This window comes from Macaca fascicularis, chromosome 5 (genome assembly GCF_037993035.2).
Source record: "Macaca fascicularis isolate 582-1 chromosome 5, T2T-MFA8v1.1".
NCBI classification, from domain to species: domain Eukaryota; kingdom Metazoa; phylum Chordata; class Mammalia; order Primates; family Cercopithecidae; genus Macaca; species Macaca fascicularis.
Window position 1 is genome coordinate 97870958 of NC_088379.1, and position 13623 is coordinate 97884580.

General features: G+C 36.3%; 1 protein-coding gene across 3 annotated transcripts in view; it reads left to right on the forward strand.

Moving 5' to 3' along the window:
• The first annotated feature begins 6883 nt into the window (after positions 1–6883).
• GRID2 (glutamate ionotropic receptor delta type subunit 2) overlaps positions 6884–13623 on the forward strand; it is a 1557400-nt gene continuing 1550660 nt past the window's right edge. For all 3 annotated transcript variants that reach the window (XM_005555440.4, XM_045393369.2, XM_005555439.5), the window contains exon 1: positions 6884–7921. In XM_005555440.4, coding sequence (XP_005555497.1) covers positions 7834–7921 — 88 coding nt within the window. In that variant the 5' untranslated portion in view covers positions 6884–7833. The remainder of the gene's footprint in view (positions 7922–13623) is intronic.

The window sequence follows — 13623 nt, forward strand, 5'->3', positions numbered from 1 at the left end:
TTTTTTTTTGTAATTCACATTAAGCTTTTAGGAATTCATTAAAATTTGGGTTGCTTTTTTCTTATCTGCTTCTACGGCAGCCCCTTTTGTGCCCTGCTAAAATGAAACAATTTTAATGTCCTGTCTCACATCCAAGGTGCTTGCTACTCCTTGGAACTCAGTTTACTTTGTTGTCTCACTACATCAGCGGTCTGATGGGTTTAAGATAAGTAATGTTTTTATATATCATCCAGTATTTTCTCATTGTTAGGATCACAACAGTGTTTTTAAATTTTTATATCCTGACCATAAGCAAAAATCTATAAAACATTTTAAAATGAAACCATATTTATTGCTTAGTGATATATCTTTCTTCCATCATAGAAGTTCAAAATGGAGATTAGAAATTTCTATTGTAGCACAAACCAGAATTTCTCTCCGGATATGATATTCCAGCATACAGATTTGTGATCTGGCTAATACAAATATCAAAAAGCAAGATGAGAAATTAACAACAACAACAACAAAAATAATAATTTTACTTTTGGAATTCAGAAAGTGCATCGCAACAGTGTGACAGAGAGTGATCAGTATGTATTATAGAAAGGGAAATTGAGGGCTAAAAACATTTGGGATATACTGGGTTAAATACAGGTTAATGATTTCTTTCCTAGTAGACTTCCCTTGACTTTTAATATATTAATTTGCACTGTGGATCTGTAAGAGAAGAAAATATCTATTTAGCATTTTACAATCTTATGTGACCACTAAACCTCCTTTTTTTTTTTTTAAATTTTTCCCATGAAAAGTATTCCATAGAGCTCAATGTGGGAAGTGCTAGTTTAGATATTTTTAAAACACATTGGCATTTAAAAACGTTTAAATATTGTCTTATTTTAACAATTTTGATTTTGTTGTGTTGAATTCTTTATGGTTGAACTCTCTTGATGAAATTAAAAAAAGATGTGAAAAAGCGGCAAAGCTTAGAAAAAGGAGAGCAAACAAAATGTTGACAATGTAATTTTATATTAACAAACATTAGGTAAATTCTGTGAAATCTAACCATAAATTTAGTGTCTAACCACCCCCAACTCAGCATTCTCTTTACTCACATAAACCATACAAAAATAGTTCAAGTTAAATTTGGGCAGAGATTCATATTTTGGCTTCTATTGCTGAGAGAACTTTTATTGACATATTCCAAAGAACCCTTTGAAAATATCTTCCATGTGTTCTAGACCAAAGGAATAACCTCTATTTGTGTTGTAAACTATGGGCCTGATAAATAGGCAAAATAATCTTATGAATAGAAAACTTTGATACCTCAGTTATCTGTTGATTTTGGAATTAAGATGATTTTGTATTATGCCGCATCGGTAATATTCCACAATATTTTAAAATTTTCATTTTATCCTTTCCTGCACTCATTAATTCATTCATTTATTGATAATCTGTTAAATACTTAAATTTACCACCAATTTGCAGAACCAATGAGGAATAAGGAATCTATTGTGTTTAATTCTAAATAAAATTTTTAGCTACCCACTAAGAAATGAAATTTTTATAAATTCTATGACTCCTTTAAAATATTCAAAGTCAATTTATAGATATATTTTATATATATATATATTAATCAAGCTTTTGTTTCTCTATTTACACTTTCTTCATGATTTGTGCTACTATAAAATACAATATATTTTATACCAAAATGTACAGTTTATCTGCGGCATACTCCACAAGTATACTCTATACTGAGCCACTTATGTGTCTAGACAAGTATGTTACAAAAAATGTCAAAAATAAAAGTTAATTATGAGAAAATAAAATTTGATTTTTTAAGATTTAAAATGCTAATGTTCACTATAGTTGACATAAAACAATTGTTTTTGGCTTTTGATATACTCAGACATTTCCCTCAACTATTATGCCACATGAAAAAATCAATGATATAATTGACAGAAAATTTGTTTCCCATGGCAAAGTGTAATTTCTTATTTCAAGATATATAAGACATGTATTGTTTATAAAAGCAAATAGTTATATTAACTCATATTTGAAACGTTAATATTTATACCAGAAATTTGAATCACAAAATAATGTCTCAGTTTTCTAATCATCCTTTAACTCAGGAGTGAGTGGAATATTATTAAAGGTTGTTCTATAGGTCTTTAATTCCTAAGCAAGTGATCAAACTAGAGAAAATATGAAAAACAGATATTTATTAGAGCCTTCTAATAGAAATCTGTTACTTCTATATGAAAATTTTAGGAGAACCAGAAGAAATAAAACTTCAGAAATTCAAGTTACCAAAACAATAACTTACAATATAAAATTTGCTTCATTATAGCTATTTGATTAGTATGAGCTAATAATATCCTTGTAAACTGTTAAGAGTTGAGACATTCAAAAAGTAAGCTGATTAAATCTACATCAAGCATGGCTGCCATCTTGTGGGGACAGGATATAATGTATTGAGGGGCCAATCTCAGTAAGGTGCTCCTTTTGGGTTAAAGTCATCATTTGTTCTCCATCAACCAGTTGTTTGACACTTATTAACATTTTTCATGAAATGACACATCAACATTTGAACAGAAAAGATAAGGCAACTAAAAGGACTATTAATGTACATGAATCCCTGTTTCTAAAATTTCAACATCATTGCTAATGTATAGACAGTAAGAAAACTTTAAAATTAGAAAGTTTTCACTTGAATCAACCTTAATAACAGATAAGTTTGGTAAAGCACTCATGTTTATTAACCATTTAAATTGCAAAATTTTGTTAGAATTTACATCTAATTGAATTAGAAGATAATATGGCATTGTCCTGATAGGGCATGTAGATTTACAGTCCTATCTACATATTACAGTCCTTTCTATAAAAGAAGAAAGCTTTGAAAAGAAGAAAGAGATTATGAGTTTATTTTAGAAGGGAGTGAAGGAAAAGGAAGGGAAGGGAAAGGAATAAGGGAAGAAGGAATGGAGAGAGAGGGGAAGAGAGGGAGGAAGGAAGGAAGGAAGGAAGGAAGGAAGGAAGGAAGGCAGGCAGGCAGGCAGGGAGGCAGGGAGGCAGGAGGGGAGGGGAGAGGAGGGGAAAGGAAAGAAAAGGAGGGAGATATAAGCTATCCTTGTGGATAAGATTTCCACTAGTGTCACAGACAAAATAGTTTGACCTAGTGGTAACTGGTAAGTCAGTGTGAAGTTGACCTGAAAACAATGAGGTCAAGATAAGGCCAGAGTAAATATGTTATACAGGAATATGTAATTTAAGTATTTTTTCAAAGCTTATTTAAAAGTCAAAAAATGTACTTTCTAAATTTAAGCCTTCCAATAAATATTAGTACAACTTCTGTAACTCAATTTTCCCATCATTGTCTAGAAAACCAAGACACTGAATGAGAAAGTCCCTGAAGCCTCAGTGAGCTCTGAACTTTGATGTGCTAAGTACAAAAGTTGCTCTTTCAGTCCCTCAACAAAAGGGAATTTATGTTTTTCACATCTGCAAATAAATATCCCAATTACAATTTTACAGCCATTTATCACAACTACTTGCATCTATAGATGATCAGTCTTTGCCTTTTTACAGTTTTCCTTTCATGTTCATATTAAGGTTGAAATGTACTTGGAATCTTTTGTGTGACTAGCCATATTTGTAATATGAATAATATAATCATAAAGAATTAGAAATAATGATCAAAATTTATTGTCCCATTTTGATGATTTTATTTTAAAAACCAACTCTTTTAAGTTTCAAATAAGTGGACTCATAAATTTATAGATTTTTATACTAAAACAAAATTCAAGAGTCATTAAAATATAATTGAAATAGTTCCTTAAAATTGACCAATGTAAGATGACTTACTGCTGTTATAACAATGAGCAGCTGATTTTTAAAATTTAAGCATTGATATTCTTAGCAGTTTTAATGGTGAAAATGAAATAATTATATGTTCCAAGAATTTTTATTCTATTACCTTGCTTTCTTTCCACAATTGTGCATGATTGAAGGAGTCAGCATTTGTAGTCCCCTCACCAATGCAAATCAGTTTCTCTCCAAATTCTGTTTTTCAAAGAAAAAAAGGCATATTAGTTTAAATCTTGGGGCAGTTCAGATTCTCTATCATTTCTTCAAATAATTGATGTTCATATCATGACCAATGCCTGAATGAAGTAACAGTCTCCACCTTGGAAGAATAAATTAATCAAACGTGATTTACTTACATTTTATTTCAAATAGTTAATCATTTGTTATAAAACTTTAGTTAATGAGGGCTATTTTCCTGCCAATACATGCCAGAATTTCACAAGGTTTGAATTTAAGTACAGTGGGCCAGATACATCATCCATTTCCATATAATAAGGCTTGAATTAAAGTTAAGCAGCCTTAATGAGACGAACAGACAGCAGTCATTAAAATATTTAATATGCACAGCCAATGAATTCATATTTTTTCTTCTGGAATTTAACATCTAATTCACACATTATAAATATTTGTATCCAGCTAACTAAATATTATATGACAGTCAGTTTTCTAAAATAGTAGAAAATATAGTTAATATATATTTATTATATGTTTATTAATTAGGAATCATTGAATGTAGAAATTATTTCAACAGTAAAAAGAATGATTGTTATTCTTGAAAAATCAAACAGCCAATGTTAAATTTCAACTTTCTTGTGTAACTTTTGGACAGGCAAAACTCATGATTCTACTGTTTCTTCTGATTGGCAGGAGTGGTCATTTTACCTTACGGGCTTTTCGTGATGTATCACCCAGACTCATTTAAATGTCTGAGTATTAGAACAGTGATTCTGAACTATGGCTGCATAGCAGAGCCCTCTATAGAGGCTATAGAATATATTACAGGCTGTGTCGCAAACTCCAGAGATTCTGATTAAATTAACCTTAAGTGATCATTTTAAAAAGCTTCCCAGATTATTTCAAAGTGAATCTACATTTGAAAACTACTAAACTGGAGGATTAGGGAATACTGAAAATGCTTTGCTCATAGTACACTAAAACAGATTTCCGAGAGGGGAAACATTATGAATATGACTATACAATATTTGACTTTCTTCAGGACAGACACTCATTAAGCCAGGACTGGACTAGTTAATGCTCTGAAGTTCTTCCTAGTTATCTTATTCTAAGATACCATGGTGTTCTTTCCATGTTAAATGGTTATGTTATAATTTTTCTTGATAGACTACATAATGACATCAATTTTTAGAACGTCACTGTAAATAATATTTGAAGCAAGCTATGGGGAGTGAGTACCTTCTTTCCATTCATTGTCTGAATAAGTAAAGTATAATCTATGGAATTGCATCAAAACCCTTATAAAGTAAAGTGACATTAACACCATTAATATAATCAATATTGAGTCAATGCCTACTAATGGAAACAAAAGATAAGTGAATGATCAAAATTGAGAGTAATCAGTAAATGCTTCTTGGAAGCACTGGTTTGTTCCAGATTCAGAAGGAAGTGATGAAATTCAAATCAACAAAGGGGTTCTCTGTAAAATGCTGTGTTGAATAAAATGTGAATAAGCTTTGTTTTTCACTCTCAAGGCATTTATGATCTAATTTAGTAGTAGTCCTGTCTAACTCTAATACAAAATAGAGTGTGTTATGACAGTATAGAAGATAGATGGATTTATTCCACTTTAAAGGACTGGACACCACTTCATGGGCAAAAGGAATTTGAACTAACTCTTGAGATAGTGAAGGAGAGTGGCTGGGAGGACAAACTGAGAGTGTGCTTTCCAAGAAGAAATATTAACATAAGTAAAAATATGGCCGCAAAACATTTTCTGGAGTGTTCAGGAAAAAGTGTAGAAGATGAATGAAAACAGCCGGAAGTCAGAATGTACAACTGTGTCTGGAAAAATAGTAACCCAATTCAGAAGACTAGAGAGAAGGGTTCAAGTCAGGGAACAAGAAGAAAAGAGGTTTGCCAAACTTGGAGGTAAGGCTTTGAAAGGTTGTGTAATGAGTTTGACATTCACACGTCCAACATTCCTAAAGAATTCCAATTATAATTGAAACAATATTATGACATTAATACCTGACCTCGACTGTGTTAACAAATCTCCAGTTTGCAATAAGGCCAGATTGATTTAAGTCAATCATTGTAAGAAAAGAATTCACAATGATCAGGATTTTATCTTAAGGAATAAGCTTGCAGAAAATCCTTTCACTGGAGACTGAGAGGCTGTCATTCAGGACTTCCTCAGCTTTTTCCACGGAAGAGAGCACCCAACTTCCTCATTCGGAATTTATCTACATAGGTTATTAAGCTACTCAATGAAATATTTTGACCAAATGTTTAACTGAAACATTTTTTTCTGTTTTATTTAATTATTCTTTTTTTTTTTTTTTAATTTCAAGATCTTTTCTATCCTGATAGAGAAGAATTTCTATCAATAGAAAGGATTTCAGGAACCTTTCTCTATCCTGATTGCCTAAAAAATACACTGGAGACAGAAAAAAAAAATCATTGTATAAAAGGTAATTAGCACGTTCTCTCCTTTTTATAACTTTATAATTGAAATCTCATTAAAAGCTTTCTAGGTCTCTATTTCCCTAAGTGACCAGGTGTCCCTAATTTGTTTTCAACCAATGTGACTAATTCCAGGCAAAGACTAGAAAAAAGTCTGATACCTGTTAGAGACTAGCAAGGTTAAATAAGTGGGGTGGCTTTTTTAGGTTGCATTTAACCTCGTAAAAGAAAGAAACAAGAAAAAAAAAAAAAAAAGCTTCAATGTCTTTTCTCTTACAGTCCTGCCTTTTTCTCAGTCCCGGTTGAAGATTCCATGGGAAATGAGAGCACTATTTTGTTTCTCCCTTGTATTGCAGATAGGGGGAGGAGGTGGTTATTAGAGAGAAGCTCTTCCTCTCTTGGTTTCCCCCTCTCTCCGCCTGACAGCACCGCTCTCTCGCAGGCTCGCTCTTTCTCCTAGGTGATCCATTTCTAGGCAACGTGGGGCTGGTGCTGAAGCTGCCAGGCTCGCTCCTTGCTTCCTGCATCCCGCCAGGCGAACCGCTCCAAAAGCATCCTGCAGCCCGCGGCGGCTTCCCTCCTCTGGCCCGGCCCCGCTGCTCGCGCCCGGCGCAACTCCCCCGCCACCGCGCCCCAGCAAACCGGCTCCCCGGGCCCGCCTCGCCAAGCTGCGTTCCGCGCCTCACGCAGAAAGGGAATTTTCTCTGCATTACTATCTGCATTACCTTGAAGTTCACTTTTTCTACCCCTCTTGGAGAGGGCTTTTCCCCCCCTCCCTGGTGGAATCTGGCTGCTCCGCTTGGAATCTCCTAATCTTTCCTTTCCACTTAGATTCTGGCAGCGAAGACCAGTGATTCTCTGCGGGCTGTAGGGGCGGGGGCTGGGGTCTTTTTTGGTTCGGGAGGGTGAAGGGAAGGGGGCACATCCGGCGTGAAGGGGGTGTTGGAAGTTGCTGCGGAGCTGGGACCTGAGACCCGCGGCCCCCGCGCAGCGATGGGTCTGATCTGAGCTCCAGCCTCTCCCGCTGCCCAAGAGCAGTCGAGGCTGGATATATTTTTCAAAAGCCAAACTGCAAACAACTCTGGCGATGCCAAAATTCCCCTCCAAGTGACACGGCTTTGCGAAGGAGGTTTCCTCAGGCTGGGCTCTTTCTGTCATTCCCTTCTGCCTTTCTCGGCGACGATAAAAGGCTTTGCTCTGGCAATAGGAATTTAGAAAAAAGAAAAAAAGAAAACGCTGCGCTAAACTCCACCGTGACCTCAAACTCTTTGGACTGTTTGGAAAAAAAAAAAAAAAGAAAAGAAAAATTGGAAGAACATCCATCCTCCAAGAGAATCGGCATAAGAGGAGATGGAAGTTTTCCCCTTGCTCTTGGTTTTGTCCATCTGGTGGTCTCGAACCTGGGACTCGGCGAATGCGGATTCGATTATTCACATCGGTAAGAAAGGGTTGGTGCAGCTCGTGGTTACTTTCACCGTTTCAGTTCTCAAATGTTTCCCCTTTGCTTTCCCCCTCTCCGCCCTCTGTGTGTCTTGTTGAGGTGGCTTCAGTTCATTGCCCCTTCCCGCTACCCTTCCCTCACACTTGCTCAGTTTTCTGAAAGGATGTGGATGCTCGAACCTCGACTGACTTGTGCTGTTGTTTCGCGGTGATTCGTGGAATGTGGCTGGGTGCGTGGGGGTCTCGAGTTGACCTGAGTGTGAGTGTGTGCGGGGAAGTGCAGGGGGATTCTAAGTGTGTGGGGAAAGGGAGTTTAATTGACTCTTCCATATTTTTTCCCGGATGTACATTTGCTCCATTTAAAAATTTATCTTTGGGGGAGCAGAGGAGATGTCACCTGTGAGATGAAAAGAACTGGGCCGGGGGCAGGGGGTGCGGGTAGGGGGCGCTCCCTTCGGATCGAACAGGTGGTTTTGCAACGTGAGCCGGCTGAGTTCGCCTCAGCTTAGTGCGATGGTGACGGGGTGCCGGATGCGCCCCCAGCCACCCTCTCTTCTGACGTCCTCTTGGCTTTATGATCCTCGCGTGGAGTCTTTGAGATGGTGGCGGGAGGGGCTGGCGGCAGTGTCGCCAAGGACTGGGAGTCGCGTGCCTCGCCTCCTCGGACACGCTCCCCGGGCCTGGCGCGGCGGCGAAACTGGCCCTGGGGCGCTTGGGAAAAGCGGGGAAACGAATGCGCGCAGGCCGCTCCCAGGGTCAGCCTAGTAGATATCCGCCTTCCCTCGCCTCGCCTCGCCTAGCAGTCAACTCCGAGTAGCCGCGCAAGGCAGACAGCGAAGGCGCCAGGACTAATGCGGGCCCCGACTCTGAGAAGGACTGCTGAGCCGGCTCTGAGATGCTAGTGGCCCCACCTATTGGCAACCAGACGGGCCGGGACTGGCCGTGGCGAGCGGGGGCGGGCGGGGGGCTGCGCGTCATTATCATGCACAGCGCTCGCAGCTTCAGGCAGCAACTCTTCTCACTTGCTAATCCGTGAGAGCTGAGCGGCGACAGGCTCTTGCAGCCTTTTCTCCGTTAATGCGACGAGTTCTTTTTCGGAAATTCGCTTCCCGAGTCAGCAAGGTTTCTTTGCTGGGCTGCAGAGAGGTTCCTTTGGGGGAATTTTTCTGGGCACAGGACTTTTATCTGTACGCATGGCTTGGTGTTCTGCAAATTGAGGCGACAGATGGGTCACAGCTTCTCCCCTTTCTGTACCCCTGCTTCTCCACCGCGCAACACACATACACATACACACACGTACACACACTCCTGGTAGGGGAACCTGCCGCAGGTGGCGATTGTGCCCGCCCAAGCGAGGGATTTCTGTTTGGCGTGCGCGCCCACAGTGGCCAGCCTCTCAGCTCCAGGGGGCTCCCTCTCTTGGTCTCAGACGCTGTCTTTGTAAACATGTCTGCCATTCTCTATCATTTATATCAGTAGAACTGTCTGTCTCTGTGCAAGGGGTAATGAGGTCAGGATTCAGAAAACCTAGCATTTGTGCATTAAGTAAATCAAGCACTAATAGCTTGCCTGCTGGATCCCGTTTTGCCTGGGGGCTAACAGTGCCTGCAGATTCAGAACTTTTCAGCAAGAAATTATGATCTCATTGAGTGGTTCAGCAATATTCTGATAGAGTTCAGAAATGAACTATGCTCCTTTTAAAGAAATGGCATACGTTTATATCCAGTTGTAAATGATTGGAGCGGGAATGCAAATATATAATCATAATACCTTTATACTCATTGTATGATTAGGGATTTCTGATGTAGGTTCCTCATCTCTCAGGAGGGAAAGCCTGTGGAAAAGTGCTTTTTTTAATCGCTTATTCTGTGGTCTGCACGATAAATACATTATTTACAAATACCGACAGCTTTTGCTATCCCTTACTGTTAAATACTATTTTTCAATGCAGTCTGGACATCTGTTTCAAAATAGAACAAAACTGTTGTGTTTTTCGTTTTGTATACTGTTGTCTGTCAGAGTGACTTGGCTTATTTATAATCACATTTAAAAAAAGTAGCTGTGTACAAATTTAGAAGGTTGGTTGTATGCATTAAATGTGTATATCCTACTAGCAGATATAGTTACTTCTGAGACAATTAATTTGACTTGAATACAATTAGTACATTAGGTGAGATACTAAGCTGTTGTATAGACTATCTAATATTGTCATGGGGCTAGCAAATTGTTTCAAAATCTTTATCTTTTATAATATATCGAAAAACATTAACTCCTAAATAAAAAAATAAAAAAATGATCACGGATAGTATGTGTGTAATTCAGTGCCTCCACCCCTACTCTCAGCAAAAGTATAGTAAATTCAAAACCGAGCGTCCATATTAAAATTGTAAAGCACCAGTTAACATGAACTGGATTAGTTTACTTACTTGGTTGAATAGGAAAAGAATTAATTTTCTTTAGGAGGTGATTGCCTTCATTTAAATATTTAACGTGAGAAATATATCTAAGGGGAAATGTATTAGCTCAGGACTGAAGGAATGAATGTGATGAAACTGGAGGGAAGGGTTATTTCACTCTAGCGATGGAAGGAGATACGCAGAAATGAAAGGTTTTCCCAGCCTCATGTGATGTGTTCCCGCAGAAAGTAGCTGCACTATGTAGTTCAGGCAAACTGGAAAGATAAAAAGACACTGCTCTAAGAGGCTTTTTATATACTGAATTATTTTGGTATTGAACCAAATTGTATATACATGAAAATAATCTCCTTCTTTCTCTTTCTCTTCGGTTTTTACCTCATGCCAGTAGTTTAATAAGGTCAATTACACATTTTAAACTCTAATATGTTTTGTTAAACTTATTGATTCACTACAGTGATGAGACATGATGGTTAAACCATAATGATTGAAATGAAAATGTATTTATTTCAGTCAAAAATGCACAATTTTATAATTACTTTGAGTTTCAAATAATATTTTAAAATATTTAATAATTACGTATATTTTATAATACACATCCACACGTAGGTACACAACCATATAGTATTTAAAAATGAATCATTTCCATTGTGATCTTCTTTGCCCCAATGAAAGAAAGGTCTTTTGACATATAAAAACTATGCAATTTTGAATTATGCTTCTACTTTGAGCCTATGCATTGATTGAGTAATTTCATCAGACCCACATTACTTGATTGCTTAGAAGTTTCCTAATGATCTGCATGCTGTAGGAAGAACCTAAAAGTCGTGAGTAGAATGGCAATGATATTGTGTTTTATGAAGCTATTCAGAAGTCGCTCTGATTTATGTAGCTAGAAAGCTCCAAAGTCTTTGAGATTAGCCACGCTGACTGCTATTTTCTTCATACAGCAGTCGTCCCACACTCTTTACTCCCTAAACACAACAGGAGTTTAGAGCACTGCTTTAATTAAGCAGGGATTAGGTGGCATTTCCAGGCAACTGCACAGTTTGTGTTTTGCTTCATATCAACTATGGAAGATCTCATGCTTTAACAGTGTAATATATGCTCCTTTCTTTATCTGGTTCCTGTGCTCACAGAACTGATTGTAAATTAGCTATCCTCAGTTATATATCTCTACAAGGGAACACTCAAACAGTATACTTATTCATATATTACACAAATCACTAGCATATTTTTATTGTTATCAGTCATAGTAAAATACCTTATGTCAACATGGAGTAGGAAAGATGCATTTATTCATGTTTTTCTCATAAACAGATGATACTTTATAGTCTGAAATCATAATCAACGGTGATATTATGTTTGAGAAACACAAGACAATCCACAGAATACTTTTATTATGGGAATGTTCAAATTAAAATACAAAATCGGATAAATAAAAGGTGTCAACACATTAAAAACAATAACAGATTGTAAATGTAAAATACCAGTTATTCTTACTTCTGCACTAAGGATTATTTTGTCAATTATAGAATGTAAAAGCTTTCCCAGAAGATGTGCTGTTGTTCTACCAATTTTTTTTTTTCAGTTGGCTACATGATTTGCATTGGTTAATGATAACCCCCGGGACTCCTCAAGGATTTTTTGGATTGTGTAAGATGTCTCAATGATATTTTATCCTTTTTCTACTTTTAGTAGTCGTTTGTTCCTGAAGTTTGTGGTAACTGTGTAAACTTCTAGAAAGTACTAAGGGACTTGGCTTTACTATTCTTCTCTGTATCATTAATACAGTTATTTGAAGCACAATTCAAGTGTGTATTAAGTTAGACAGTGTTGTTATTAATCAAAGATATCAACTATGACATGACTAATAAGCCATTACACTAAGGGCCTTTGCTTTCTACTCCAGGTGAAATGTACATCCACTAAATATCTGTTATAAATTGTAAGACAAATATGAATAAAAATCAAGGTGATTAACTTTTGATTTTTCAAAAATAAAAGTCAGTTGAAATGGTTAGGAGCAATGGAAGATACACTTTATTCCATTCTGATATCTTAGGCTGATTTTATCATATGATAATTTTATCTTAAAGGGCCATTGCAATTTTAAAACCACACTTTTTAATCTTGAAGTTTTTTTCTTCACCTATGTATATTACTTTATTTTAAAAAGTAAGATATTCACATTTCTATTGGATCATCATGATATTTTAGATTATAGACAGTCTATTTGTCTATTTTAGATTATAGACAGCATATTGGTGAGTAAAGTAGCAATACTTAGAAAGTATTACTATAGGATAATGTTTATTAGAAAATACATTTATGGCTTATAAAGATATCTTTGCCATTAGGTGTCACTGCATTCTGAGCTGTTTTTATTATTATTATTATTACTTGAAAACCACATGAAATATTTTTAAAATTCTCAGAAAAAAGTAATTTTAATGAGTTTTGTGATGCTGTAAGATATAGGTAGTTTTTATTTTCAAACTAGAAAAATAAATATTTATCCCTGTCTCTTATTCTTGTAAGAATTTAAACCAACACACCTGATATCCTCTAAACAAATTAGATTGCTAGACATAGTGATACAATTTTTTTCTCATATTTAAAATACAGGAGAAATCTCTTCTTAACCTAATACTTATTCTCTATGAATAAAATCTAAGACACCAGGAAGGATGCAAGTGTGTTTAATACTGCTGGAGTAAACACACATTGGCGAATAAAGTAGTTTGTTAAGCAGCTTCTAACTGTGGTAGCTCTGCTCACCTGTGGGATACTTGAGGTCTCAAACTGATTGTTGTTTGTGAGACAAAACATGTAAAAATAGAGTTGTGAAAAAAAATATACATGGACACAAATATATCTAAAAATAATACCAACCATTGAGTTTTATGAATGACCATACATGTTTTCAGATAATTTTTGCCTGGTTAATTGTATGCATTGTATCGATTCCTTGCATAGTTCCACCTCCACCACTACTATCACTACAAGTACCACAATTATAGGGTTTATTTGTCCATGTAAAACTCATGACTATGCTCACATAGTAATTTATTTGTTTTGTAAAAAGGCACAATTTTCTTTCTGGCATATTTCATTATAAGAATAATGGAGGATGAAATTTAGGGCAACTTTTAATCCGATAATTTCGTTTTAACATTGGCAAACTCACAATATTAGAGAATGCAAGACTAGGTTAAATAAGTGAATGAACAGTTTGTCTTATGTTAGATTTTGCCCTATACCAAAATTCATTAATTATTAGTTG